The sequence below is a fragment of the Bufo bufo genome, chromosome 6, assembly GCF_905171765.1.
Source record: "Bufo bufo chromosome 6, aBufBuf1.1, whole genome shotgun sequence".
Classification (NCBI taxonomy): Eukaryota; Metazoa; Chordata; class Amphibia; order Anura; family Bufonidae; genus Bufo; species Bufo bufo.
The window spans coordinates 326705581-326733328 of record NC_053394.1 but is presented as its reverse complement, the minus strand read 5'-3'; the positions used below and the strand labels follow the sequence as shown (position 1 = coordinate 326733328).

General features: G+C 45.0%; 1 protein-coding gene across 1 annotated transcript; it reads left to right on the top strand.

The window, feature by feature from the left end:
• On the top strand, nt 1-27254 carry LOC121003261 (ER degradation-enhancing alpha-mannosidase-like protein 2). Its single transcript, XM_040434955.1, has 11 exons — nt 1-179; nt 1951-2061; nt 5641-5680; nt 15943-16048; nt 16593-16718; nt 17435-17646; nt 19611-19752; nt 21264-21388; nt 22773-22917; nt 23008-23129; nt 26498-27254. Exons 1-11 carry the CDS (start codon nt 73-75, stop codon nt 26957-26959), a joined length of 1698 nt encoding a protein of 565 aa, XP_040290889.1. The 5' UTR covers nt 1-72; the 3' UTR covers nt 26960-27254.
• The last annotated feature ends 494 nt before the right edge of the window (nt 27255-27748 follow it).

Genomic DNA, 27748 nt, shown 5'->3' with positions numbered 1-27748 from the left:
CTAATAGAACTAGGAAGTGGGCGGAGCCTGTCAGGATGCTTTGAGCAGGCGAGAGCTGCGGCTTGACGTCTGATGGTTGGGGTCTTGTATCTTGTGTGTGTGGGGGTGCTGACTGCCGTACTGCCTGGATACAATGCCGGGCACAGCCCGATCACTCAGCAAGACATGGCTAAGTACAGGTAAGACCACACTGCAAACTGTGAACTACAATACCCAGCATGTCCAGACATCACCTGGAATGCTATTTGTATATATTGTATTGTAGTAGATACATTGTTTCAGGCAATAATATATATCGGTGTGTGCAGGTTTGTTGGGCTGTTCTACACATGCTCCTACTTGCCTTCATGGATCTCCTCCAGACTTAGTACATATACTCTACATGATCCCCTGACACTTGTTTTAATAGCTTCATGCATCCCCCATGTAATAACAACCCTGGAGCCTCTATTCTTATGTCTTTATGTTGTGCCATTCCTTTATTATTCCTACTAGAAGTTATGAATGAATTCCTAGCAGTCTGCAGTAAGGGTACAGAGGGGTGGTAACCAGTTGGGGGTGTGTACCTGCACAGTCTCACGCTATCCAATCAGTGCTGCTATTTTGACCCCCCCCCCCCCCCCCCAACTGGTTACCTCCCCTCCATACCCTTACTGCAGACTGCTAGCAATTCATTCATAACTTCTAGTAGGAATAATAAAGGAATGGCACAACATAGAATCATAAGAATAGATGCTCCAGGATTGTTACTACATGGGGGATGCATGAAGTTATTAAAACAGACATCAGGAGCGGTGACAGGTCCTCTTTAAAATATTGAGAGTTGTTGAAGGTTCTAATAAAGTAATGTGTGTTTGACTCAGCGTACATTAAATGTATACACTAATGTAACTGCTGAGGCGCTGCTCCTCACTCTGCCTCTCATCTCCCTGCATGTGCTGTCTAAAAGACAAACTGTTGCTCAGATCGACCAATCAGGGGTGGTGATGATGTTTACACTGGCCCCTGTCAATTGAAGTGCAGAGGGTCCGGCAGTTGCAGAGAGAGCAGAGCCTTTAGGTGTAACAGCAACGCCCCCGTTGCTCCTATTATTATTTAGTAATAAAGTGCCGTTCAGTCCATAGCGCTGTACATGTGATAAGGGGTATACAGACATAATGCAGACTATTACACTAAGCATAAACAAGACTAGTTACAGACTGGTACAGAAGGAGAGAGGGCCCTGCCCGGGAGGGCTTACAGTCTGCATAGAGGCTCATTTGCATATTTCTCAGCAATGTGGTCACATATGACCATGAGACCAACACAGATGCCTTCAGCTGCTAAGTGCACATGTAACAGGTCAGACAGTGTCATAGGTACAAATCTGCTGACAGATGTCCTTTAAAGTGTTGAATTGCAGTCTGTGTTCTAGCCCAGAGCTGCACTCACAATTCTGCTGGTTGTCAGTGTAATCAGTTAATGAGATAATTGGCCAACGGATCCCAAAAGGCTTAGCTGAGCTGGACTCCTGCTGACAGCAGGAGCGCATGGCATCATTGGTTGCTATGACGCCGTGCGCTTCATGCCGTTGCTGTACTACAGTAATACACTGGTATAGATCATACGAGTGTATTACTGTAGTGCAGCGGCGGCATGAAGCGCACGGCGTCATAGCAACCAATGATGCTGTGCGCTCCTGCTGTCAGCAGGGGTCCAGGCTGGGATACCACGGACCATTCACTCGGCCTTATAGCGTAAAAAAAAAATATTATTATTTTTAATAAAAAACGTAGTGTCCTGGAGCTTAGCTAAGCCTAAAACGGCCATCTTTTCGGGGTCAGGGAGAGAATTAGCAGTGACAGTGTTTCCTCTATGTCACTGCCCTATACAGGGATGAAGCCGCTGCCTATAGATGTCTATATGAACGCCTTTCTGCAGATTCCGTTGACAGCCGACATTTGTTTCCAGGGATAGGGTGAAAGCCATGTTTTATCATGCATACAACAACTACCTGGACAATGCGTTTCCGTACGATGAGCTGAGACCGCTGACGTGTGATGGACAGGACACGTGGGGGAGGTGAGGTTTATTGCCTTTGGGTTTCCATGTAGGGATTCGGTTGTAAATATTTATTTATTTATATGCTTTTATTCTAATTATTAAGATTTTGACCCAAACCATGTGACATGTAAAATGTATTTATATAGGGTGGTATTTAGCATTTCTGTTTTAATACAGTATTGAGCCCCCTCACACTGCAGATTTTGCCAACAGAATTTGGATTCCACACTAAAAAGCCGCCGCACGGAGTCCAACTCCTATTGTTTTCATCCAGCAGCAGTTTATACCCGAAACAGCACCAAGGATATGTCCTTTCAGTGACCAAAGGGGAATTCACCTAATAGCTCTGATGCTTTAATTATCGAGGACAGCATCAAAGTGGCTACTACAGCGAGATCTTGAAGAAAATACCCTTTCTTATAAGATCAGCTGTCTCCTCACGGTATCTCACTCTGACCGGGTCTGGGAGCGAAGAAACACAGCCAGCCTGTACCAGAGCCAGGGAGGAAGGCTGAGCATACTTGTATACAGGGCCAGAGCTAGAGCAAGATATCACCTGGGCAGAACAGCTTTCTGCAGCATGCTATGTACTGTGAAACATAGAAGCTATAAAAGTCAAGCAGTGCAAAATATTTAATAAAAACCTAACCGGTTACGGTACTTTCACACTTGCGTTTTTCTTTTCCGGCATAGAGTTCCGTCACAGGGGCTCTATACCGGAAAAGAACTGATCAGGTATGTCCCCATGCATTCTGAATGGAGAGTAATCCGTTCAGTTTGCATCAGGATGTCTTCAGTTCAGTCGTTTTGACTGATCAGGCAAAAGAGAAAACCGTAGCATGCTACGGTTTTATCTCCGGCTAAAAAAACTGAAGACTTGCCTGAATGCCGGATCAGGCATTTTTTCCCATAGGAATGTATTAGTGCCGGATCCGGCATTCAGAATACCGGAATGCCGGATCCGTCCTTCCGGTATGCGCATGCGCAGACTAAAAAAAAGGTCAAAAAATAAATGCCGGATCCGTTTTTGCCGGATGACACCGGAAAGACGGATCCGGCATTTCAATGCATTTTTTCGACTGATCAGGCATTTTTAAGACTGATCAGGATCCTGATCAGTCTTACTAATGCCATCAGTTAGCATACATTTTGCCTGATCCGGCAGGCAGTTCCGGCGACGGAACTGCTTGCCGGATCTCTCTGCCGCAAGTGTGAAAGTAGCCTTACACAAATGTATTTTGGCCCTGTAACATAATGTGAATTCAAAAGGTTTGAGAATGAATAATCTTACTCAGGCTAAGAGAATAAATATACAGTTGCAAGAAAAAGTATGTGAACCCTTTGGAATGATATGGATTTCTGCACAAATTGGTCATAAAATGTGATCTGATCTTCATCTAAGTCACAACAATAGACAATCACAGTCTGCTTAAACTAATAACACACAAAGAATTAAATATTACCATATTTTTATTGAACACACCATGTAAACATTCACAGTGCAGGTGGAAAAAGTATGTGAACCCCTAGACTAATGACATCTCCAAGAGCTAATTGGAGTGAGGTGTCAGCCAACTGGAGTCCAATCAATGAGATGAGATTGGAGGTGTTGGTTACAGCTGCCCTGCCCTATAAAAAACACACACCAGTTCTGGGTTTGCTTATCACAAGAAGCATTGCCTGATGTGAATGATGCCTCGCACAAAAGAGCTCTCAGAAGACCTACGATTAAGAATTGTTGACTTGCATAAAGCTGGAAAGGGTTATAAAAGTATCTCCAAAAGCCTTGCTGTTCATCAGTCCACGGTAAGACAAATTGTCTATAAATGGAGAAAGTTCAGCACCGCTGCTACTCTCCCTAGCAGTGGCCGTCCTGTAAAGATGACTGCAAGAGCACAGCGCAGACTGCTCAATGAGGTGAAGAAGAATCCTAGAGTGTCAGCTAAAGACTTACAAAAGTCTCTGGCATATGCTAACATCCCTGTTAGCGAATCTACGATACATAAAACACTAAACAAGAATGGATTTCATGGGAGGATACCATAGAGGAAGCCACTGCTGTCCAAAAAAACATTGCTGCACGTTTACAGTTTGCACAAGAGCACCTGGGTGTTCCACAGCAGTACTGGCAAAATATTCTGCAGACAGATGAAACCAAAGTTGAGTTGTTTGGAAGAAACACAAAACACTATGTGTGGAGAAAAAGAGGCACAGCAACATCAAAACCTCATCCCAACTGTGAAGTATGGTGGTGGGGGCATCATGGTTTGGGGCTGCTTTGCTGCATCAGGGCCTGGACGGATTGCCATCATCAAAGGAAAATTAAAATTCCCAAGTTTATCAAGATATTTTGCAGGAGAACTTAAGGCCATCTGTCCACCAGCTGAAGCTCAACAGAAGATGGGTGTTGCAACAGGACAACGACACAAAGCATAGAAGTAAGTCAACAACAGACTGGCTTAAACAGAAGAAAATATGCCTTCTGGAGTGGCCCAGTCAGAGTCCTGACCTCAACCCGATTGAGATGCTGTGGCATGACCTCAAGAAAGCGATTCACACCAGACATCCCAAGAATATTGCTGAACTGAAACAGTTCTGTAAAGAGGAATGGTCAAGAATGACTCCTGACCGTTGTGCACGTCTGATCTGCAACTACAGGAAAAGTTTGGTTGAAGTTATTGCTGCCAAAGGAGGTTCAACCAGTTATTAAATCCAAGGGTTCACATACTTTTTCCACCTGCACTGTGAATGTTTACATGGTGTGTTCAATAAAGGCATGGTAACATTTCATTCTTTGTGTGTTATTAGTGTAAGCAGACTGTGATTGTCTATTGTTGTGACTTAGATGAAGATCAGATCACATTTTATGACCAATTTGTGCAGAAATCCATATCATTCCAAAGGGTTCACATACTTTTTCTTGCAACTGCATTTACTAAGTGTGATTAAATATACAATTACACAAAAAAAATCACATACTGAATAATAACAAGTAAATGGGGTGGAGACTCCGTCTAACATGCTATAACACATGACTGTCTACCACGTTATAACACACAATCGACACCCCAGGGTGTAGAAGAGATAGGGCAAATCACTTACATCCTACCTAGGATGAAGTTCTTGGTAGAGTCTCCCGAATGTATGTGAGTCACAGAGTTTAAACCTTTTAGCCCCTCCTCCAGTGTGCAACACGCATGTCTCTGAGATCACTCAGGAATGTGGTCTTATCGGCACAATGGGGGATGGTTACTACATTACAAGGCACATCAATACAGCCCCAAAATACATGTATATAAATACATTAAAAATGGCTCTGAGGGCGTCCATAGCCTTTAAGAATTACTGACTTGACAAGCACATGTGGTTATAAATGATAACTTACAGTTGGTATTACGGTTAAAATACAAGGGAAAAATACAGCAGACCTATGCAGCCGAGTCCATGTGTTATATTGTTGGTAAGTACTTTTTAGCACCTGTCATACCTCAGTCAGCAGTAATCCTAGAGTCTAGAATATTTGTGACTGTTTAATTGCTGCTATAGGTGCAAATCCTAGGATACTTTTAGCATTCACTGTATTCTCTTTCATTGCAGTTTTTCTTTGACTTTAATTGATGCTTTGGACACATTGCTGGTGGGTATCTACCTGAGGAGCTCCTGTAAGGCAAACCTGTATTATTACACTTTTTTTTTTTTTTTTCCAATTAAGATTTTTATTGAAATTTTTCGGTACAGCCAAAATAAAGACATATGCAAATGTAAAAAGCGTTTAACAATTTAAACATCATGTCTACAAAACTGTGTTGGGTAGATACCCATTATCACATAGTATGGCTCATGAGAAAATATGAGTTAGACATATCTGAATGGACATGTGAAATCTCAGTAACATATAGACAGACAAGACATTGGACATTGGACAGGGGAGTAGGGGGAGGGAAAGGAAGGGGAAAGGGTACAATTCTACTAAAGCGGTTAGACCTGCGCATCACGAAATGCGGCTGAAGAGCGAAAGGCTTCCCAGGGGCCCCAAGTCTGCACAAATCGTGTGATGTCTGCGGGCGTAGTACTAATGAGATCCTCCAACCTCTGATATAAGGCAATTTCGTCAAACCACTCCTCAGACGAGGGGGGAGAAGGGGATTTCCAATGCCTGGGGATCACCGCCTTCGCTGCCTGAACCATGTATTTTAGAAGGGATTTCTTATATGGTGGGACATTCAGGACACTATCAAAGAGTAGGAGAGCTTCTGGGGAGTTTTGGATAGGGATACCCGTGACCTCTTTAATAATTTTATGAACGAAATTCCAGAAAGGCCTTAAGCCGCTGCAGTTCCACCACACATGAATCATCGTGCCTTCCTCTGTAAGACATCTCCAACAACGGTCCGATACCGTCGGGAACCATCTATGAAGTAGCGCAGGTACCCTGTACCATCTAGATATAATTTTGTAGCTCGTTTCCTGAGCTTTGGCCGAGATCGTAGATTTATGTGCTAGAAGGAAGCATCTGTTCCACTGGGCTGGGGTATAATGATCCCCCAAATCCCGCTCCCAGGCTTGACAATATGGAGGAAGGCACGAGGATCGCTGATGTATCAGAAGTTTGTATACTGAGGATATGGGGTGTAAGATCGCTGAGGATGAGACACACATCCTTTCAAACTCAGTGAGTTTCCTGGCCAGAGTGTGAGTTCTGCTTAGAGAGGTGTGAAAATGTTGGAGCTGCAGGTATTCAAAGGAATTGCGGGTTAGTGGAGCCTCTAAAATCTGGGGCAAGGGTTTTAGTGCAGGGCCAGAGAGAACGTGATAGAACCTGATCGGTCGGGATCTTGAGCTTTGAAGAAAATATTTGGAAGAGTGCCCTGGAGGGAATCTAGGGTGGTCAGTGACTGGCACCAGAGGGCTTTTTGGGTCAATCAATGAGGTCGCACGACTAATGGATGCTAAAGTTGCAAAGGTATGATGAGCAGAGAAGGACAAGTGTGACGACGTCTGGCTTGAAGAGCCCATTAGCCATGGGAGGGTTGATACCGCACACGTTGAAGTGTCTTTTGTAATTTGTACCCACGCCTTGGGCGATTCAGCACATGTCAGGTCCAACAGTCGGGCATATGCTGCAGAATGATAATACAGTCTGCAATCTGGCAGACCCACCCCTCCCGTTTCTTTGGTGCGGGTCATTATCTCCCATTTGATTCGTGGTCGGCCAGGAGCCCATACAAATTGTGTGAAGCACCTACGGAGTTGGGACCAGAAGGTGGACGGTATGCGGATGGGAATAGTTTGTAGAAGGTACAGTAGTTTTGGTAAAAGGGTCATTTTTACTATACTAATCCTTCCAAACCAAGAAAAGTCTCGCTTACGCCAACCATCTAAATCTTTTTGAAACTGCACGAGGAGTGGGGTAAAGTTCAATTTATGAAGACATGAGAGGTCTGCTGTCATTTTGATCCCCAAATATGTTATGCCTTTGGGTGGCCAGGTGAAGGGAAAGGAAGCCTTAAGAGCAGGAGCCAGATCGCTCGGTAAAGAGACATCCAGGGCCTCTGACTTGGACATATTAATTTTAAAATTGGACCAGGTACCAAATTGAGCTATTTCCCGAAGTACGGACGGCAAAGATATACGTGGGTTGGTTATGTAGAGAAGGAGATCGTCCGCAAACGCCGCGCATTTATACTCTCGTGATCCGATCTTTAACCCTGTTATGTCTGGATTGGCCCGAATAGAAGCTAACAGATGTTCCATAACCAGGACGTATAGTAAGGGGGATAGTGGACATCCCTGTCGTGTCCCATTGTGGATTGGGAAGGGGGGGGAAAGGGCACCATTTATTTTGACTCTAGCAGTAGGATGTTGGTACAGTGTCAGGATCTTTGACAGGAATATTGGGCCCAGACCTATATGTGAAAGGGTCTCATGGATGGCACGCCAAGATATCCGGTCAAAGGCCTTTTCTGCGTCTAGGGAAAGTACCATGAGGGGGGTCTTTTTGGACTTGGCATAGTGGATAATGTCTAGGGTTTTAAGAGTGTTGTCCCGGGCCTCCCTCCCCGGCACAAACCCAACCTGATCAGCAGAAACCAGGGAAGGCAGATAAGCGCTCAATCTGTTCGCCATTAATTTGGCAAAGATCTTGAGATCTACATTTAAAAGGGAGATAGGACGATAGCTGGCACACAGGTGCGGGTCCTTTCCTGGCTTCGGGATGACCGTAATGTGTGCCTCTGTGGTCTGCGCCGGGAAGGGGAGCCCAGGAGACACCCCATTGAAAACCTGGAGCATAATAGGGGAAAGATTAGAGGAAAAGGCCTTATAGAACCTAGCCGTGAACCCGTCAGGGCCTGGACTCTTACCACCCGGGAGCGACTTAAGTACCATATGGAGTTCAGTGTCTGTGAATGGAGCCTCCATCGTGGCAGAATCAAGCTCAGAAAGCTTGGGAAGTAAGAGGGGTAGGTCGGGGTGTTTGCCCACTGCTGGAGAGGATGTCTGGGGCAGGTTGTAAAGCTTCGAGTAGAAGGAGTGAAAAGTAGCCGCAATATCAGTGGTTGTGTGGATCAAACGATCCTGGGCATTTTTGATAGCGGGGATATGGGAGGCTGCCAGTCTTCCCTTTAGAGCCCTTGCCAACATACGGCCACTTTTGTTCCCGTACTCGTAGAACTTACTCCTGCAAATTTGTACCATACGTTTGTAGGATGCATCTAGGAGGCGATTGGCTTCCATACGCGCATTCTGGAGATCATGTAAGGTTTGCAGGGTAAGTGCTCGTTTGTGGGCCAGTTCCAGGGATGTGACTTTTTGCAGAGCAAGTTTAAGTGAATGGGCTTTCTCCCTCTTGAGGCGGGAGCCGTGTTTAATGAGTACACCTCGAAGAACACACTTCAAGGCCTCCCATCGGATCGGTATTGGAGTAGAATCCTCCTTATGATCCGCTAAAAAGTTTGTTATACTGCTAGCAAGGTCAGCAGCGCACCCCGCGTCAAGAAGGAGACTCTCGTTCAATCGCCATGTCCACTCCTGTCTAGAGAGGAAGGGCAAATTCAAGGAGCAGTATATGGGGGCATGGTCCGACCAAAGGATATTTCCTATTTGTGTGGAATCAAGCCAAGCTAGGGCCGATTGCTGAATAAGGATATGATCAATACGACTATATGAGCCATGGGGGGCGGAATAAAAGGTGTAATCCTTATCAGAAGGATGTTGGATCCTCCAGGCATCTCTCAGTTGCAGTTGGAGCAGTGCCCGTTTTACCTTTTTAATGGTGGGATATGTGAGGGATGCACGTCCCGTCGAATTGTCAAGTGTTGGGTCAAGTGTCAGATTAAGGTCGCCACATAAGATAACTGTCCCCCTAAGCAACGGTATGACATTATCAATGAGGTTTACAATAAAGAGAGCTTGATTCTGATTAGAGGCATATACATTAAGGAAGGTTAATTCCTGGCCACCAATCAGTAATGTGAGGGCCAGGTATCTTGCATCTGGATCGGCAGTACAAGCTAGCACTTGATGGGGTAAAGACTTGTGGATCGCTATGGCGACTCCTTTGGTCTTATTCACCGTGTTATTTGCAAAGTGCCAGGTGGTGTAGTGTCGATATCGGATGTTCGGGGCGCTACCCTCCTTAAAATGCGTTTCTTGGAAACAGATAATATGTACCTTTTGGCGATGAAAGTGGTGAAGTACCTGTGCCCGCTTTTCGGGAGTGTTGAGGCCTTTCGCGTTGAATGATGCAATCTTCAGAGACCCCATTGCTACGGGAGGAGGGGGAAAGGGAAAAAACACGAGGAAGGCACGGGGAGACAACTGACAAAAAACAAAAAGAGAAGAACAACAGTTATAAACAAACAAACAGGTGGAGTACCCCGAAAAGGGGTTTTTATGTGACCCAGAGGTCTAAAGAGGCTGTCACCTGGGGAAGATACCCCAAGGGAGAGTCTCTGCTTATTCGGGGGAAAAAGTGTCAGCCAAACAGGAGCTGGCCCCCCACAGCACCAATGGATGCAAGTGAAAACTTATAAGCACCAGCAAAATTGGAGCATAAATACAGATAAAGAAAATGAGCAAACGGCTAAAAACCAATAAGAAACAATCAGTATATTAGATCATTAGTAGTCCCAGGTAGCAAAAGCAGGGATCCCCTCAGGTGGTAAGGGGAGGTGAGGATCTACGACTTGAGTAATCTGGTCCTCTCTGGCGTCGTCCCCTTGAGGTCTGAGCAGAAGAGCTGAGCGCTTTTTCAACAGATAATGGACGTTGTCGCCCCCTCGACTCAGAGGCAGGCGGGAGGAGGGAAGGCCAGGGACCCAATTCAACCGGTGGCAAGTCCAGCTGCTGTAGAAAATGGGAAAGATCCGTGGGGTCCCGCAGGGTGACGACTTGGTCTTTAGGGCCGGCAAATAGAGCAAAAGGAAAGCCCCAGCGGTAAGGGATACTGCGCTCTTTGAGAAGGTGTAACAGTGGGCGCAAGGCAGCACGTTGGGCTAGGGTGTAACGGGATAAGTCCTGCAGCAAGATAAAGGGGACACCGTCGTAGGACAAAGACGACATCTGTCGAGCCCTGAGCAGAATCTGATCTTTGATGGCATAAAAATGAACTCTGCATATGACGTCCCTTGGTTTTGAGGGGTCAGGGTTGGGAGGCCTCAATGCCCTATGGGCTCGGTCAATTTCAATGCTGGAACTTGGCGGACGTCCCAGGAGGTCATTGAAAATTTTTACAATGGTGGGTAAAAGAACCGCCTGCGTTATAGACTCCGGGAGACCTCTGATCCGAATATTATTGCGACGGCTCCTATTTTCGACATCATCCAGATGGTATTGTAAGGCGTGTATCTGTGCATCATGGGCTTGCAGCTTGTCTTTCAATACCTGCACGTCTGCAGATAGGTGATCATGTTCCTGTTGAACAGTGTCCACTTTTGTATCAATCAAGACCATCTCAGAGCGTACTTGCGTGAATTCTTTTTTACATTCCTGTAAAATGTTAGCTGCAAAACTAGAGAGGTCCGCCTTGGTGGGGAGTGAGCACATCAGGTTGCGTAAGTCCGCCATAGTAGGTGGCCGGGAGTCCTCATCCGGAAGAGGGACAGGAGACCCAGATCTCTGGGGCAAGGGTGGAGAGCCCCATGAGGCCGGCACTGCAGGGGCAGCCAGTGTCTGTGTGCCCGATGATACGATGCCCTCCTGGCGTGGGTGAGATCCGTCCCACGACGAGCCCGTGGACCAGTGTGGGGAATTTGCTAGGGACGGCTCAGGAGAGTGAGTTAAAGGGGGCTCCCGCAGCATATACGGGGAGGAGGCCGCAGCCTGTGGCGAATCTGAGGCCTTTTCATCATCCTTTTCAGGTTGCCCCCTGTGAGAAGTTTCTCTCTGTGACTGGGGGTGCCCCATAAGGCTGGCTGAGGTACCCGACCAAGGGGACCCAGTGGGGGATCTCACTGGTGGGCTCAGTGGAGCTGCAGGAGAGGTGGGGGTTCTAGGGCCCCAGGCGACAGGGTGAGGGGTCACCTGAGAAGTCCCCTGGAGTGGGGGGAACTCTTCCTCACTAACCTGGATCGCCAGGTCGCAGGGAGACATCACTGCGACTGCTAGGCCTCTGTCCTGGGCTGAAGAGGAGGGATCAGCGCGTGCTTCAGAGTCCCCTTCCACCTGGGCATGCATCATCTGGGTCCGGTCGGAGCCACTGCCCAAGGACGGCACCGATGCAGACCTGACTCTCCTTCTATCCGGTGAGTACCGCCGTTGGTTCCGGTGCTCAGTCTCAGGCTCAGCTGCTGCTGAGAGCTGAGATTCTCCAGGGCCGGCAGCGCCATCTTGGAAGCGCTTGGCGCGCTCAGTCAGGTCGGGGCCTGGAGTTGCAGGTTGCCGGGCGAAAAGCCTGGAAATGTCCCCCTGTGGAGACGCCCGGGGGGCTACAGAACGAGCCTTGGCTTTCTTGGGTAGTTTGCCCATCTTTAAAGGGCCGCTGGTGGTGGATTATCTCCGGTGCTGTGGAGGAGCTCACAGCCGCACGTCTTCACTCCTGCATAGCTGGCCACGCCCCCCATTATTACACTTTTTGACTTGATGTTTATAAAAAAAAATTCTTGCACACCAAATCAAGTTTTTCCCCACAATAAAACATTTACAGGATAGGTGACAAATCTATGTTCAATATGATACAATTCGCTGGGACCTTCTTTGACCAGTGAAACATTGGTCCGAGTGCCCGTTCTGGAGAAGTTTGAATGGAGCATTGGTCATGCATGCACACTGCCGATTTATTCAGTGTCTGTGAGATTGGTGGAGATGGCCAAGTACAGCACTCGGCTATCTCCATCGGTCCCATAGACTGTGAATAAAGCGGCAGTCTGCATGCATGACCAATGCTCCATGAATTGAACGGCAGGGCTGATGCACGACTACCAGTTCACACTCCTATTATCATGCCGCAGACCACCGTTCTGGCAATTTCTAGGTAGGATCATACCGTTCACCTATCCTGTGGATATGTGATAAATATTTTTCCCGGGTTAACCTCTTCAAGGTTTTAAAAGGGTTGTCTCATCTCGCCATTACTAAGTCTAGATAGGATTCGGCCTCAACCACCAAGTGGCCGGGAAATAGCAGAGCGCAATGCGAGCTACCTCAACAGCAACGTTGCCGGCCCACCGTTTTCCAGCCATCTCCTAGCCGAGGCTTAGTCCTATCTAGTAACGGGGATTCTGTCACCTGGATTTTAGTGACAGAGCTTTTAACATCATCACATCAGTCTGCTCGTTTTGTATTAAAATATACTAGTATTACAGTCCTGATCAAAAGTTTAAGACCACTTGAAAAATGGCAAAGAATCATATTTAGCATGGCTGGATCTTAACAAGGTTCCAAGTAGAGCTTCAACATGCAACAAGAAGAAATGGGAGTGAGACAAAACTTTTTTTGAGCATTCAATTTAATAAAAACAACGAATAAACTGAAACAGGCGGTTTTTCAGCTGATCAAAAGTTTAGCACCACACCTCCAAAAAAAAACTAAACCCCCCCCAAAACAGAAATCCAACTTCCAAACATGAACTCAGTAATGAGTAGCTCCGCCGTTATTGTTTATCACTTCAAAAATTTGTTTCGGCATGCTTGATGCAAGCGTTTCCATGAGGTGAGTCAGAACATTTCTCCAAGTGGTGAAGACGGCCGCACGAAGGCCATCTACTGTCTGGAACTGTTGTCCATTTTTGTAAACTTTCCTTGCCATCCATCCCCAAAGGTTCTCAATTGGATTTAGATCAGGGGAACACGCAGGATGGGCCAAAAGAGTGATGTTATTCTCCTGGAAGAAGTCCCTTGTCCTGCGGGCATTGTGTACTGCAGCGTTGTCCTGTTGAAAAACCCAGTCGTTACCACTGAGGGCCCTCAGTCATAAGGAATGCTCTCTGCAACATCCGGACACAGCCAGCGGCCGTTTGACGCCCCTGCACTTCCTGAAGCTCCATTGTTCCACTGAAGGAAAAAGCACCCCAGACCATTATGGCGCCCCCTCCACTGTGGCTCGTAGAAAACATCTCAGGTGGGATCTGCTTGTCATGCCAGTAACATTGGAAACCATCAGGACCATGAAGGTTAAATTTTTTCTCATCAGAGAATAAAACCTTCTTCCACCTTTGAATGTCCCATGTTTGGTGCTCTCTTGCAAAGTCCAAACGAGCAGTTCTGTGGCGTTCAAGGAGACGAGGTCTTTGAAGACGTTTTTTGTTTTTGAAGCCCTTCAGTCTCAGATGCCATCTGATGGTTATGGGGCTGCAGTCAGCACCAGTAAGGGCCTTAATTTGGGTCGAGGATCATCCAGTGTCTTGACGGACAGCCAATTGGATCCTCCGGCTCAGTGCTGATTAAATTTTTTTGGGTCTTCCACTTGACTTTTTTGTTCCATAACCCTCAGGATCATTTAAGAAATTCCAAATGACTGTCTTACTGCGTCCCACCTCAGCAGTGATGGCGCGCTGTGAGAGACCCTGCTTATGCAGTTCAACCCGACCACGTTCAAAAAGGGAGATTTTTTTTTAACTTTGCCATCACAACGTGTGACTACCTGACAGAAAATGACAATGAATCCACATCTTTGCACAGATTTGGCCTTTTAAAGGCATGTGGTCCTAAACTTTTGATCAGCTGAAAAACAGCCTGTTTCAGTTTATTCGTTATTTTCATTAAATTGAATGCTCAAAAAATGTTTTGTCTCTCTCCCATTTCTTCTTGTTGCATGTTGAAGCTCTACTTGGAACCTTGTTAAGATCCAGCCATGCTAAATATGATTTTTTTTGCCATTTTTGAGGTGGTCTTAAACTTTTGATCAGGACTGTACTACCCTAAGTGTTGTCCTTTGTCTAGAAAATCGCTTTTATTAATATGGTGATTACCTGAGTAAGGTGCCCAAGGGGCTGTCCCTCCGACCGTTGGTGCCCAGCCGTGCCCCTTCTCCTGGAGCCCAGCACCGCCCCACTGCTAATTTATTCACTCCTTTTTGCCGGCTGGCGCATGTGCAGTGCGTCCTGTGAGGCCGATTCCAGGCGCTGACCTGTGTATCCACGGCGCATGCGCGAGATTATGGCTCCGTGGATACACGTCACTGCCTGGAATCGGCCTCACAGGACGCACTGCACATGCGCCAGGAGGGAATAAATTAGCAGTGGGGCGGTGCTGGGCTCCAGGAGAAGGGGCGTGGCTGGGCACCAACGGCCGGAGGGACAAGCCCCTTGGGCTGCTTACTCAGGTAATTACCATATTAATAAAAGCGATTTTCTAGACAAAATACAACACTTAGGGTAGTAATACTAGTATATTTTAATACAAAACGAGCAGACTGATGTGATGATGTTAAAAACTCTGTCACTAAAATCCAGGTGACAGAATCCCTTTAAAGGGGTTATCAAACCCCTATAATTATCCCCCCCAATGCACTTCGTATACATTATACTTACCTGCTCCCCGGCACCTGCGTGGCTTCAGATCCCGGCACGGCCGCCGCTGCATCTCTCCATCGCTCAGATCAAAACATCCGGCGACAGGGGGAGCAGCCAATAGATGCCATGCAGGGATCTGCAACGCAGGTGCCGGGGAGCAGGTAAGTATAATGTATACTAGGGGCCCGGGCATTGGGGGTGTCATTATAGGGGTTGGATAACCCCTTTAACACATAGAAAGTGTCATTCGATTCCAACAAAACCTTGGTGCGTTATTTTTAATTTTTGGGGGGAAATGATTGAAGACAATCTATTTAGCCATTGTATATTCAATTACCTAGACCTTTTACAATTGTAGCAAACACTCAGCTGTGTTAAGCCTTAGGTATTTACTGACAGGTTTCTTCCAAAAAATGCTAGGGACTAGTCAGTGGTCATGCTTCACAACCATTACTATTACCATTACTATATAGATTGGTGCTTGTGGACCATTATATTAAATATTCAGCTAAGGCTACATGCACACGAACGTACTTTGTTTCCTTGTCCGTTCCGTTTTTTTGCCGATAGGATGCGGACCCATTCATTTCTATGGGTCTGCAAAAAATGCTGACAGCACACAGTGTACTATCCGCATCCGTATGTCCGGTCCGTAGCCCCGGAAAAAAAAATTAGAGCATGTCCTATTCTTTTCCGTTTTGCGGACAAGGATAGGCATTTTCACAATGGATCCGCAAAAAAATCAGACGCCATACGGACAGCAAAACACATACGGTCGAGTGCATGTAGCCTAATCCTTATGTATCTGGTCCCAGAGAACCCCATTAATCTGGAGTATTTATTATCTGGATATTGGTAAATCCAACTCTTGCTGTTGTGTAGGATAATTAAACTGTTATAGACAAGGTACATTATATATGGATAAGTCTTTTCTGGTTTGGGATTTTCAGATTATTGGGAATACCTCCGAGTTCCAGAGAGTAGTGAACGTTCTGCAGGACAATGTGGATTTTGATATCGATGTCAACGCCTCAGTGTTTGAGACCAACATCCGAGGTTCACTTTTTATATATATTTATTTCTATTATTTATGTATTTTTGTTCTATCATTTTTATTGCTTTCATAGTCATAACCCACAAGTCCTGTCTTTTTCGGCACGGCCACCTGGGCCCAGAAGCACACAGAAGGGCCTCCATGTGCTTCTGGGTCCATACGACCGCGCCTCAAAAGACTAGTCCTATCTTTGGTCGCAACATGCTGATCGCAGACCCATTAAAGTCAACGGGTCTGCGGCGCAATGCGGGATGCACACAGCGGTCCCCAAAAAAGTCACGGCTGTGTGAATGCACCTTTATCCAGAGGCTGTCTGCTGTCAAAGACCCCCTCTTCGAGCAATATCAACAGGAACCCGGACCTCCATCATCTTTGCACGTCCAGCAGAGATCCATTCACTTAGGTCCCTTGTCATGCTTACTTTCCCTGTACTGATGATGATGATTATTATTATTATTAATAATATTATATATAATAGTATATTATGTTATGCATTTCAGGTTACCAGAATTTTTCCTACCATAATTTAGATCATTTCCATTTCAGTGGTAGGGGGGCTTCTGTCTGCTCACCTCCTGTCGAAGAGAGCTGGCCTTGAGCTGGAGCCTGGTTGGCCATGTTCTGGCCCTTTACTTCGAATGGCAGAAGATGCAGCTAGGAAACTACTTCCAGGTAAATAAAGGGAATAGAAGACCTTTTTCATTAAAGGAATCATCTCAACAACCCCTTTTCATACATCACAGAGGAGGTCTCCAACTCGGGCAAAATCCCCTGAGCCAGAGCATCTCTCGTTATGGCTGATGGATGAAATATTGGAACGTAATACAGCAGCCGCAGGGTTTTCAAACTGAGACCATCTTTAAAAGTGGAAGTTCACTGTAAAACTTTTACAGAAATTCTCTGATATAGTAACATTAGTCAAATCACTTTCTTTACAAGCAGGAGCAATCAAGTAATAGTAGGGAAGGAAATATTCAGGAATTGCTTCAAACGTTTTTTTCCACAATTACATTCATTGATTGTATAAAGCAGGGATGCCCAACCTGTGGCCCTCCAGCCGTTGTAAAACTACAACTCCCAGCATGCCCAGATGGCCTACAGTAGGGCATGGTGGGAGTTGTAGTTTTACAACGGCTGGAGGGCCGCAGGTTGAGTATCCCTGGTGGAGCATATTTGCCATTAAGTAAATGTCATAACTCTTCAGTGGGTCACCTATCACAATAAAAAATGAAACAGGTTTTCCATTTACCTACGGTCTATAAGGGATTATGACATGAAATGGTGTGACAACCCCTTTAATAATGAACCTTTGCTTTAATTATTGCTTTTCTTTGTACATGTAACATGAACTGCTTTTTATTTCACATTTTATTTTTTTTCCTTTGCAGCTTTCGATACAGAGACGGGAATGCCTTATGGAACAGTCAACCTCCTGAGAGGTGTGAACCCCACAGAGACTCCGGTGACATGCACTGCTGGCATTGGAACCTACATCATCGAATTTGCTACCCTGAGCCGCTTGACGGGAGACCCAGAATTTGAAAGAGTAGCAAGACGAGCCCTCAAAGGATTGTGGGAGAGTCGTTCTGAGATTGGATTAGTGAGGAAAAAATATGGCTTATTACTTCAAAGAGACAATGGGGGAGATTTATCATCTCCCGGGTGCCAGAAAATAGGCTTTAAAAAGTTGCAAGCTATGTGTTTGTGACTTTTTAAGTGCAACTTTGTTTAAAAAAAATTTAAAAGTTGCAAGTGCCTCTTTTTACACCACCCTCGCCACTTTTACAAAAGGGGGCATGGCAATGGTGGGATTGGGGTGTGGACAACACTCAAGACAAATTTATCTTCATTTACACCAGTTTTCTGGTGCAAATGAAGCCAGAAATGTAAGGCAGCTCAGAGTTGCAATAGGTTACTGTTTAGGTGCACAGACTGCCAGAGGATGCACCTAATTGAATCATAGGCTGAGGTAAACTTAGACAAGCTTTCTAGACCTTCACCAAATTTATCACGGGGGCTCTGGCTGGATGATAAATGTGGTGAAGGGATGGACACTTTTGTCTCACTCTCGGTCGGCTTAGTTAGAGACAGAATTTCGTGGCACAATTTTGACAGAAAAAGTTGCATATTAGGGTGCACACCTTTTTCTGCAAAGCCCCCATCCTTTTCCGTTCAGCCATACCACTTGTCGGGCTAGGCACAGATAATTTCTCTAAACCTAGATGTACCAAATTGCTCCAAATTTTGGCGCAAATTATGCCAAATTCTAGATGCACTCATATCAGTAAATGTAAGCCAATGTGTTTGCTAACTGCTGCAGCCAGTTTATAAAAACATAATCGTTTCCAGCAATTTGATGTCAGTGAAACCTCCAAAACTAATATATATTTAATATTCTATTTAATAAGTGAGCTTCTAGAGCGGTGGTCCTTAAATAGGAGGATTAAATGGAACCTGTCATCAAGTTTATGTTGACCTCACTGAGGGCAGCATAAAATAGTAACAGAAATGCTGATGTCAGCGGTGTGTCACTCATGAGCTAATAGTAAGTGGTTGCCGAGAACCAGCATCATAATTATTGCAGCCCAGGCCTTGAAAAGAGTCACATCTACCTGAGAAGAGTCCTGGTTATACATAATCTCCTGCTCTCTCCCCCATCTGCTGATGATTGGCAGTTCTCTCCTAGAGAGAAAGGGAGAGAACTAGGTAGAAGACGGTCAGTCATCAGCAGGTGGGCAGGGAGCAGGAATTCATGGATATCCAGGACTCTTCTCAGGTGGCCGGGACTCTTTTCCAGGCCCAGTCTGCAATGATTGTGATGTTGGTTCTCGGCAACCACTTACTTTTAACTTATAAATGACAGACCGCTGAAATCAACTCACCTGTCTCTACTTTATACTGCTGTTTGTATGGGCACCACGAAAGTGGATGACAGCTTCCCGTGCAAAAGATATCTGGATGGTGACTGGCTAGGGGTCACCCATACCTGTTGTCTCAGGTAGAGATCTTAAAAAAGGAAGAGCGTGTTTGCATCTTGGATCAAATCTTTTTAGTTAAAGGAGTTTTGTCGTACTTGGATATTGATGCCCTATCCTTAGGATAGTTCATCAGATCGGTGGGGGTCCAACACTCAGCATCCTCGCCAATCAGCTGTTTCGGGCAGGTGGTGGAAACTATACAGTAGACAGAGTACTGCAGCTCAGCTTCCATGATGGCTTAGGTCAGGGATGGGCAAACTGCGGCTCTCCAGCTGTTGTAAAACTACAACTCCCAGTATGCCCAGTATGCCTACAGCTATCAGCCTACAGCAGGGCATGATGGGATCGTTTTACAACAGCTGGAGAGCCGCAGTTTGCCCATCCTTGGCTTAGGTGCAGTACACTGGGACTGGAAACTACACAGTGGATGGACCACTGTAATTTCTAATGCCGGCAGCTGCCCAAAACAGCTGATCATTGTGGTTGTGGGTGCTAGGTGTCAGACTCCCGCCTGTCTGATATTGACCTATCCTGAGGATCAGTCAAGTGTTGGACACCCCTTCATGTGTGTGTGTTTGCCTTGCAGGTAGGGAATCACATTGATGTAATGACTTCGAAATGGGTTGCCCAAGATGCAGGGATAGGAGCTGGCGTTGACTCTTATTTTGAATATCTGGTTAAAGGAGCCATTCTTCTACAGGATGAGGAGATGATGTCCATGTTTCTAGGTAAGCAGTACGGAGGCGTTCTGATCTTCTTTTTTTACTCATTTTAACTCTGTTTCTATTATTTGTGTTAAAGATTTTGAATGTAACTTTAAGGGATTGTGCAGACCATACATATTGAGGACCTATCATCAGGATAGGTTATCAATATCTGATCGGTGTGGAAAGTACATGCTCTATTCACTTGAATAGAGCGAGACAACGCGTAGTATAATGAACAGGAAGCGGCGCTCACATGGAGCACTGACTCCTCTTCAAACAGCTGATCGGCGGGGTTGACGGGTGTTGGAACCCTGCCGATCAGATATGGAGGACCTATCCTGAGGATAGGTCATCAATATATATGGCCTACACAACCCCTTTACACTGCTTCATGAAGCTGACGATTGTTGGGAAGGAAACGTTCCTTCCCGACAAGTGCCCGCTCGTCAGTGGAGATGACTGCTGCAGTGATCTCCACAGTATTGGGCGGAGCGATCACTAATGCCATCGCTCATCCCCATACAGAATCATTGTTTGTGGGTAGCAGGATGCTTCTTAGATGGCACAATCTACTGCCAGCAAACAATACTTTAGGCGACCGCATCGACAATCTATTACTTGATGAACAAGTACTTCACTCATGCATCGAGTAATGGCTGGCACCTTTAAACAGTCTCATTATAGCTAACGAGTGTTTGTACGAACGCTTGGTAGTGATAATCTGCCCAAATACTGGGCAGTGTAACGGGGCCTTTACAGGTATCCGATAAAAATAATCAATATAAGTTGGATACAAGATAAAAGTGTACAACATGGATTACACAATATGAATTGATATCAAGAGTGTAGACAGTGAGTCAGTCCTAAAATAGGAGTTCTCTAATGTAATGTTGTAACTGAATCCCCATTCCTGTGCTCTCCTAAAGCTGACCCCACCATAAACGTGCATGCCCAGGCGAGTTGATTTCAATTAGGTGAGGGGAAATGAGCCACAGATAGACCAACATACCTGATCCTGCTTTTCTCCTGCTGTCAGGGGAGAGGTGGGAGATCCTCATACACATTAGATAATCGGCTGAGCGCAGCAGTAAAAGTGGATTTACCCTGCCCGATATTCGGCAGATTATTGTGAATGGCAATCTGCCCGTCTAAATGTGCCGCCGAACACCCGGTGGACGCTTGTTCATTGGGTGATCCTGTCGTTCGTGCAGGCACATCAATCATTGTTTCTGGGCAGCAGATCGGGGGGGTCTAAACAGGAATCAGCTGCCCAGAAACAATGCAGTTGTATGAGGACGAGGGACTGTTATAGCGATCCCTCGTCCGCATACTGTGGAGGAGATCGCTGCATCTCCTCCACTGAACGAGCAGCCGACTGTCGGGTAGGAACGCTTCCTTCCTGACAATCGACATTACATCAGTGTCTCTGATCCGCTTTAAGTTCTTAGGCCCAGAATTTTCCTGGCATGTTGATACAGCCACAGTCCTATCGGCGTCCCTAATCTCATAATCGCACCTTTTTGTTTCTTTAGATTACAATAAGGCCATTCAGAACTATACCAAGTATGACGACTGGTATGTCTGGGTGCAGATGTATAAAGGCACTGTCTCCATGCCAATATTTCAGTCCTTGGAAGCTTTCTGGCCTGGATTACAAGTAAGTTATTGGCTTTTAAATATCAAACTAACATAACTAATGAATGAGCCACCAGATTATAGGGAGAAAGCTATTGTTTTAACTAACAGGAATAACCCTAACATGCTGTATGAATGGTTTAGTAGGGCTGATCCTGCTGACATGTCCTCTTTAAAGAGCATCTGCAACCACGATCAAGCCTATTAAAGGAAACCTGTCATCAACTTTATGCTACCCATACTAACAGCAGTATAAAGTAGAGACAGGTGAGATGATTTCAGAGGTCTGTCATTTAAAAATTAAAAGTGGTTGCCAAGAACCAACATCACAATGATTGCAGACCGGGCCTGGAAAAGAGTCCCGGCCACCTGAGAAGAGTCCTGGTTATTCATGAATTCCTGCTCTCCTGCTCACCTGCTGATGACTGACAGTCTTCTACCTAGTTTTATCTCTTTCTCTCTAGGAGACAACTGCCAATCATCAGCAGATGGGGGAGAGAGCAGGAGATTATGTATAACCAGGACTCTTCTCAGGTAGATGTGACTCTTTTCCAGGCTCAGTCTGCAATGGTTATGACGCTGGTTCTCAGCAACCACTTACTTTTAGCTCATGAGTGACACACCGCTGAGATCAGCATTTCTGTCACTAATTTCTGCTGCCCTCAGTGAGGTCAACATAAAGTTGATGACAGGTTCCCTTTAAATCAGGCATACTGCCTGGCAGGTTTGATCGTGGTAACAAGAATGTAAGTTTCAGTTATATGTAAATGAGGTACACAGACCACCGAGGGGCTGACCTAGCCCCTCGGAGCTCCGCTTCACCTCCATCTCTCCTCCTACCAGCAATATGATCAGGGCATCCTCACTGCTCCAATGCCTGGACCTGAGATCTCGTGCATGCGCCAATGGCAGTACTATCAGCTCATGTGCGGAGTGGAGATGATCAAATGAGATCTCCACAGCACCCATTCACGTGCGAGAATTCAGGGCTAATTATCGGAGCAGTGAGGATGCCTGGCCCTGTCAAACTCACTGAGAGAGGTGGTGGCAATGGGGAGAGGCTCATCTGAAGTGGTACTCCGAGGGACTAGGCCAGCTTCCCAGTGCTTCAAGCACCTCATTTCAGATAACTAAAATTAACAGTTTCTCTGCAACAGTAATACTGAGTGCAGAGAGAAGAGGCTTGTTTTAGTCACCAGGATCAACCCCACCAGACAGTACGCCTGGTTTGATATGGTTGATCAATGTGACAGATGGCCTTTAAGTGTAATACCTTTTATATTTATATAAATCTGGAGGAGAGTTCTCTTGCTGATTAATGACTTTAGTTGGATGTTCATAGCTGGATTGGCACTGTCAAATTTTTACTTACGGTTTTGGCTTATTACATGATCTTTGTCCTACAGAGCTTGATAGGAGATATTGGAAATGCCATGAGGACATTCCTCAACTATTACACAGTCTGGAAGCAGTTTGGTGGATTACCAGAATTCTACAATATTCCTCAAGGATTTACGGTGGATAAAAGAGAAGGCTACCCACTTCGCCCCGGTAGGTTCTTGCAAACTGTTGTCCTTTTTTTCCACTCATTTTTGACCGAACACCCATTTCAAAACTGCCTTTGCTTGTGTTGTCTTCCAGAGCTGATTGAGAGTGCAATGTACTTGTATAGAGCCACCAAGGACCCCACACTGCTGGAACTGGGCAGAGATGCTATAGAATCCATAGAGAAAATAAGTAAAGTGGATTGTGGATTTGCAACTGTAAGTTTTTTGTTTTTTTTATCGTGACCTATATAAGTCTAGATCTAAACTGTTTGCATACTTTGAAATGTTAGGGAATGTCAAACATGGCTGCTTCCTTCCAATACACCACAAACAGATGTGTGATACATAGGTGCCAGCAGGCCAACTGCAAAGAGGAAGGGGTTAGTGCAAATTTAATAGTGGTTTCAGCTGCAATACCAGGCACAACCCATGCACAGATGTGGTGCTGTTTTGTAAATCCTGTACAACCTCATTAACGAGCATCTGTCGCCATGATCAACCATATTAAACCGGGGAGCGTTGATCTTGGTGACTAATTGAAACCTTTCTCTCTGCAATCAGTATTCCTGATGCATAGAAATTCTTATTTTTCATTATATGCAAATGCCTCTCCCCATTGCTATTCCCCCTCCCAGTGAGATTGCCTGGCCCTGCAATCTCACGCATGCACTGGCGCTAGAAAGATATCTTCCAGATGACCCTTTCCTGAGATCTGATAGTACTGCCATCGACATGCCATGCTCTTCTGGGTATTATATATAGTATACTATGAATTATTGCACACTATATATTAGGGATCGACCGATATTGATTTTTTAGGGCCGATACCGATAATTTGTGAACTTTCAGGCCGATAGCCGATAATTTATACCGATATTCTGGGAATTTTCATTTTTGGAAAAAAAAAATTTCCTACACAAATCTGCTGAAAATTAATATGTTTATTGTTAACGTGTATTTTTTATTTTTTTTGTAAATCTTTCTTTTTCATTTATACTTAATATTTTTTTTTATTTTTTTTTTACTAACTTTTAGCCCCCTTAGGGCCTAGAGCCCTTGTCCTATTCACCCTGATAGAGCTCTATCAGGGTGAATAGGATCTCACCCTGTCCCTGCTGCTCTGTGCTTTGTGCACACAGCAGCAGGGAGCTGAACATGGCAGCCAGAGCTTCATTAGCATCCTGGCTGCTATGGTAACCGATCGGAGCCCCAGGATTACACTGCTGGGGCTCCGATCGGAGGAGCAGGGGAGAGGGGATCCTGTGGCCACTGCCACCAATGATTAATACTGGGGGGGGGGGCGCACTGCGCCACCAATGATTAATACTGGGGGGCTTGGGGGGGGCGCACTGCGCCACCAATGAAGATAAGTCTTTCAATAATTCATATACAGGAGGCGGGAGCTGGCTGCAGAATCACATAGCCGGCTCCCGACCTCTATGAGCGGTAGCTGCGATCCGCGGCACCTAAGGGGTTAACTACCGCAGATCGCAGCTACAGCTCATAGAGGTCGGGAGCCGGCTATGTGATTCTGCAGCCAGCTCCCCCCTCCTGTATATGAATTAATGAAAGACTTATCTTCATTGGTGGAGCGCTGGCCACAGCCCCGCCCCTCCTCTTGTCCTCTCTCCTCTAATTGGCGGCAGCAGCAGCACAGGGGGAGGAGACACTGCTTCCTTCTCCCCTGTGCTGCGGAGGGAACACAGAACGCGCTGAGAGCAGCGCGTTCTGTGTTCCCAATACGTTATCGGTATATCGGCAAAATAGATGCCGATACCGATAACTGTCAAAATCCTCAATATCGGCCGATAATATCAGTAAAACCGATAATCGGTCGATCCCTACTATATATGTTATTGCTTTGTATCAAAACTTCAAATATAGTACATTAACCCTTTAAAGGGAATGTGTCATCCGAAAATGACCTGTTGTTTAAATCAAGTTTTTATGTTTAACCGTTTTTTGTTTTTTTTTAAGAATATATGATTTGTTATTTTAACTTTCCATGTCAATATCTGTATTTAAACAAAAACCATAAAATCCTGCATTTTTCGCACTGGCCACTAAGTCTAATAACAGGCACCACTTCTTGTTCTGTACAGATCACTTTACTGCAGTTACCTGCTTATCTATACACAGAGGTGATATCTAGGGATTAGCGAATCGACTTCGGATGAAACATCCGAAGTCGATTCGCATAGAACTTCGTTAGAATAGTGTATGGAGCGAGCCGAAGTTATTATTTTGCAAAGTCTCGGGAGACTTCGGGTAATAACTTCAGAAATTAATTTCTACTGTTAAAAACCTTTTACCGAACTCTGGTTTGGTTCCAAGGTACCACTTGGAACCGAAACCACCAGTGCCCCCATACAGTATGATGATCCCCAGTGGCCCTCATGCAATGTAATGACTCCAGTGGCCCCCTCACAGAGTATAATATGACCCCCTTTGCCCCCTAACAGTATAATGACCCCTAGTGGCAAAATCAGTCAATTTCTTTTATATATATAAATATAAAAATATTAAAGATTCGCCCAGTTTCCCAATTTTACATATGAAAATAAACAATAAAAAAAATTTTTTTCCTGCACTGTGAATGTGCAATTCACCATTCATAGGTTATCTTGTCCCCACAAATATTGAATAAAAAGTCGTATATACCCCAATATTGTAACAATATAAACTACAGCTCTTCCCACAAAAAAACAAGCCGTCACACAGCTCAGTAGATGGAAATATAAAAAAAGCTATGGCGATGCAAAGAAAATGTTAGAGAACTAAGAGCAGTTCCCCATTTTAAAAATAAATAATAAAAAAAAACATAATTGCTATCGCCACTTCAAAAAATGGGAAACTATTAAAATATAAAAGTATCTCATATGGTGAACAGCAGAATGGGGGAGAAAAATGAATAAGGAAACCCGTGTCAGGTCACTTGGCTTGCCAAAAATACAGAATAAAAAGTAATCAAGAGTCCTTACACAGTTCCGTAAAAGAAAATTTTAAAAAGTTATGTCAGACTATTGCGATGCAAAGAAAAAGTTTTAGATTTTTTTTTTAAAGGTATGCAAACATAAGAGAAACAATATAAATTTGGTATCTTTGTAATCGAACTGACCCAAAGAATAAAGGTGTCTGTCATTTTAATCGCGCAATAAACTCTGTAAAAACAAAATACTAAAACAATGGCGCAAATTCTATACATGATATGGAATATTTAATGGTGCCGTTAGAAAGAACAACTTGTCCCACAAAATAACAAACCCCCATACGCTATGTGAATGGAAAAAATAAAAAAGTTATGGCTCTTGAAGAAAAGGGGACATAAAAAAAATTTAAACATGTTTATTTTTAACTTTTACTGGTAAATACTGCTCTTCCGTTAGATCGGGGAACCGGAAACCCCATTCTCCGGTTTGGTGGTGGTCCCAGCTGTCGGACCCCCAGTAATCAGTTAGTTAGCCCCTACATCCTGTGCATTGAGAATGACTTGGCACAACCCCTTTAATTACCAGAACAGCTTTTTGTGAAGTCCTGTAAAATTTCGACCTATATTATTATAACGCCGTTTTTCTCCCCCCTAGATCAAAGATGTTCGAGATCATGAATTAGACAATCGAATGGAGTCCTTCTTTCTAGCAGAGACAATAAAATATCTCTACCTGCTGTTCGACCCGGACAACTTCATCCACAACGACGGCTCTGAGTTTGACCTAGTAGTGACCCCCTATGGGGAATGTGTGTTGGGTGCTGGTGGGTATGTGTTTAATACAGAAGCCCACCCAATTGACCCAGCAGCACTGCACTGCTGCAAACGGGACAATACAGAGAAGTGGGAGGTGGAAGACCTGGTCAGAGAATTCTTCTCTGTGAAGCCAAAGACCGAGAAGTTCAGAAAAGAGAAAACTGGCGATCCAAAGAAAGTGGATCCATTTCCTAGTAGAACAAAGAACAGAACTAACAGCAAGCGCTCAACTCTTCTCCATTGCCCCAGCCAACCCTTTAGCTCTAAACTGTCAATTCTGGGACAAGTTTTTCTAGAGTAATCCTAAAAACTGTTGTTGTTTTTCAACTCTCAATACAAATATTGGTTTACATAAAACAAAGCTGTATACCACAGTATATCTCGGCAGACACGAATATCACTAGAATGAGTGTTTTGGACCTTTCTACTCCCCCCAACCTCCGTCCTCCTCTCTCCTGCCTTCAACCATGTAATATGTCTGATTTTTGCACCTCAGAAAAGGAACTGCTAAGCTTTGATAACACTGTGCGAAAGGTCCTGGAAGGGCTCTAGTGAAGCAATGGTGTTTCTAGATCCTAGAACAACTTCAATTCAATCCAGTTAAGAAAAACACACCAACGCAGATGCCTTCAGCTGCCAAGCGCACCTGCCAGTTTTATAGGTACAAATCAGCTGACAGATGCCCTTTAAGGAGGTGTGGCCTGCTGTGGGTACCCGTATCCCTCAGGAGGTCTGGATCTTGGCATCTTACTACGTCTCAACACAAATGCCTTTCATTTAATGGCGCATTTCAAGATGTTTGTATTTAGACTGTAGGATTTGCTCCATTTTCAATCAACGTTTTATAATGGGCGCAAGTTTTTGAAAGAATGTGAATATTTATTGTGATGAATAAAACAATAAATGTATTCGGATTTTCTTAAATGCTGGTGTGGACGTCAATCTGAGGCAAGTAGATCTATACTACCCCCTGAAAGCAAAGCTCCATAAGAGTGGAGGTGTTTTTGTTTTGTTTTTTTAAGCAAAAAATGCCAGCTCCGGATGCTGTATGAAAGTCTACGGCAGGGATCAGCAAGCTTCGGCACTCCAG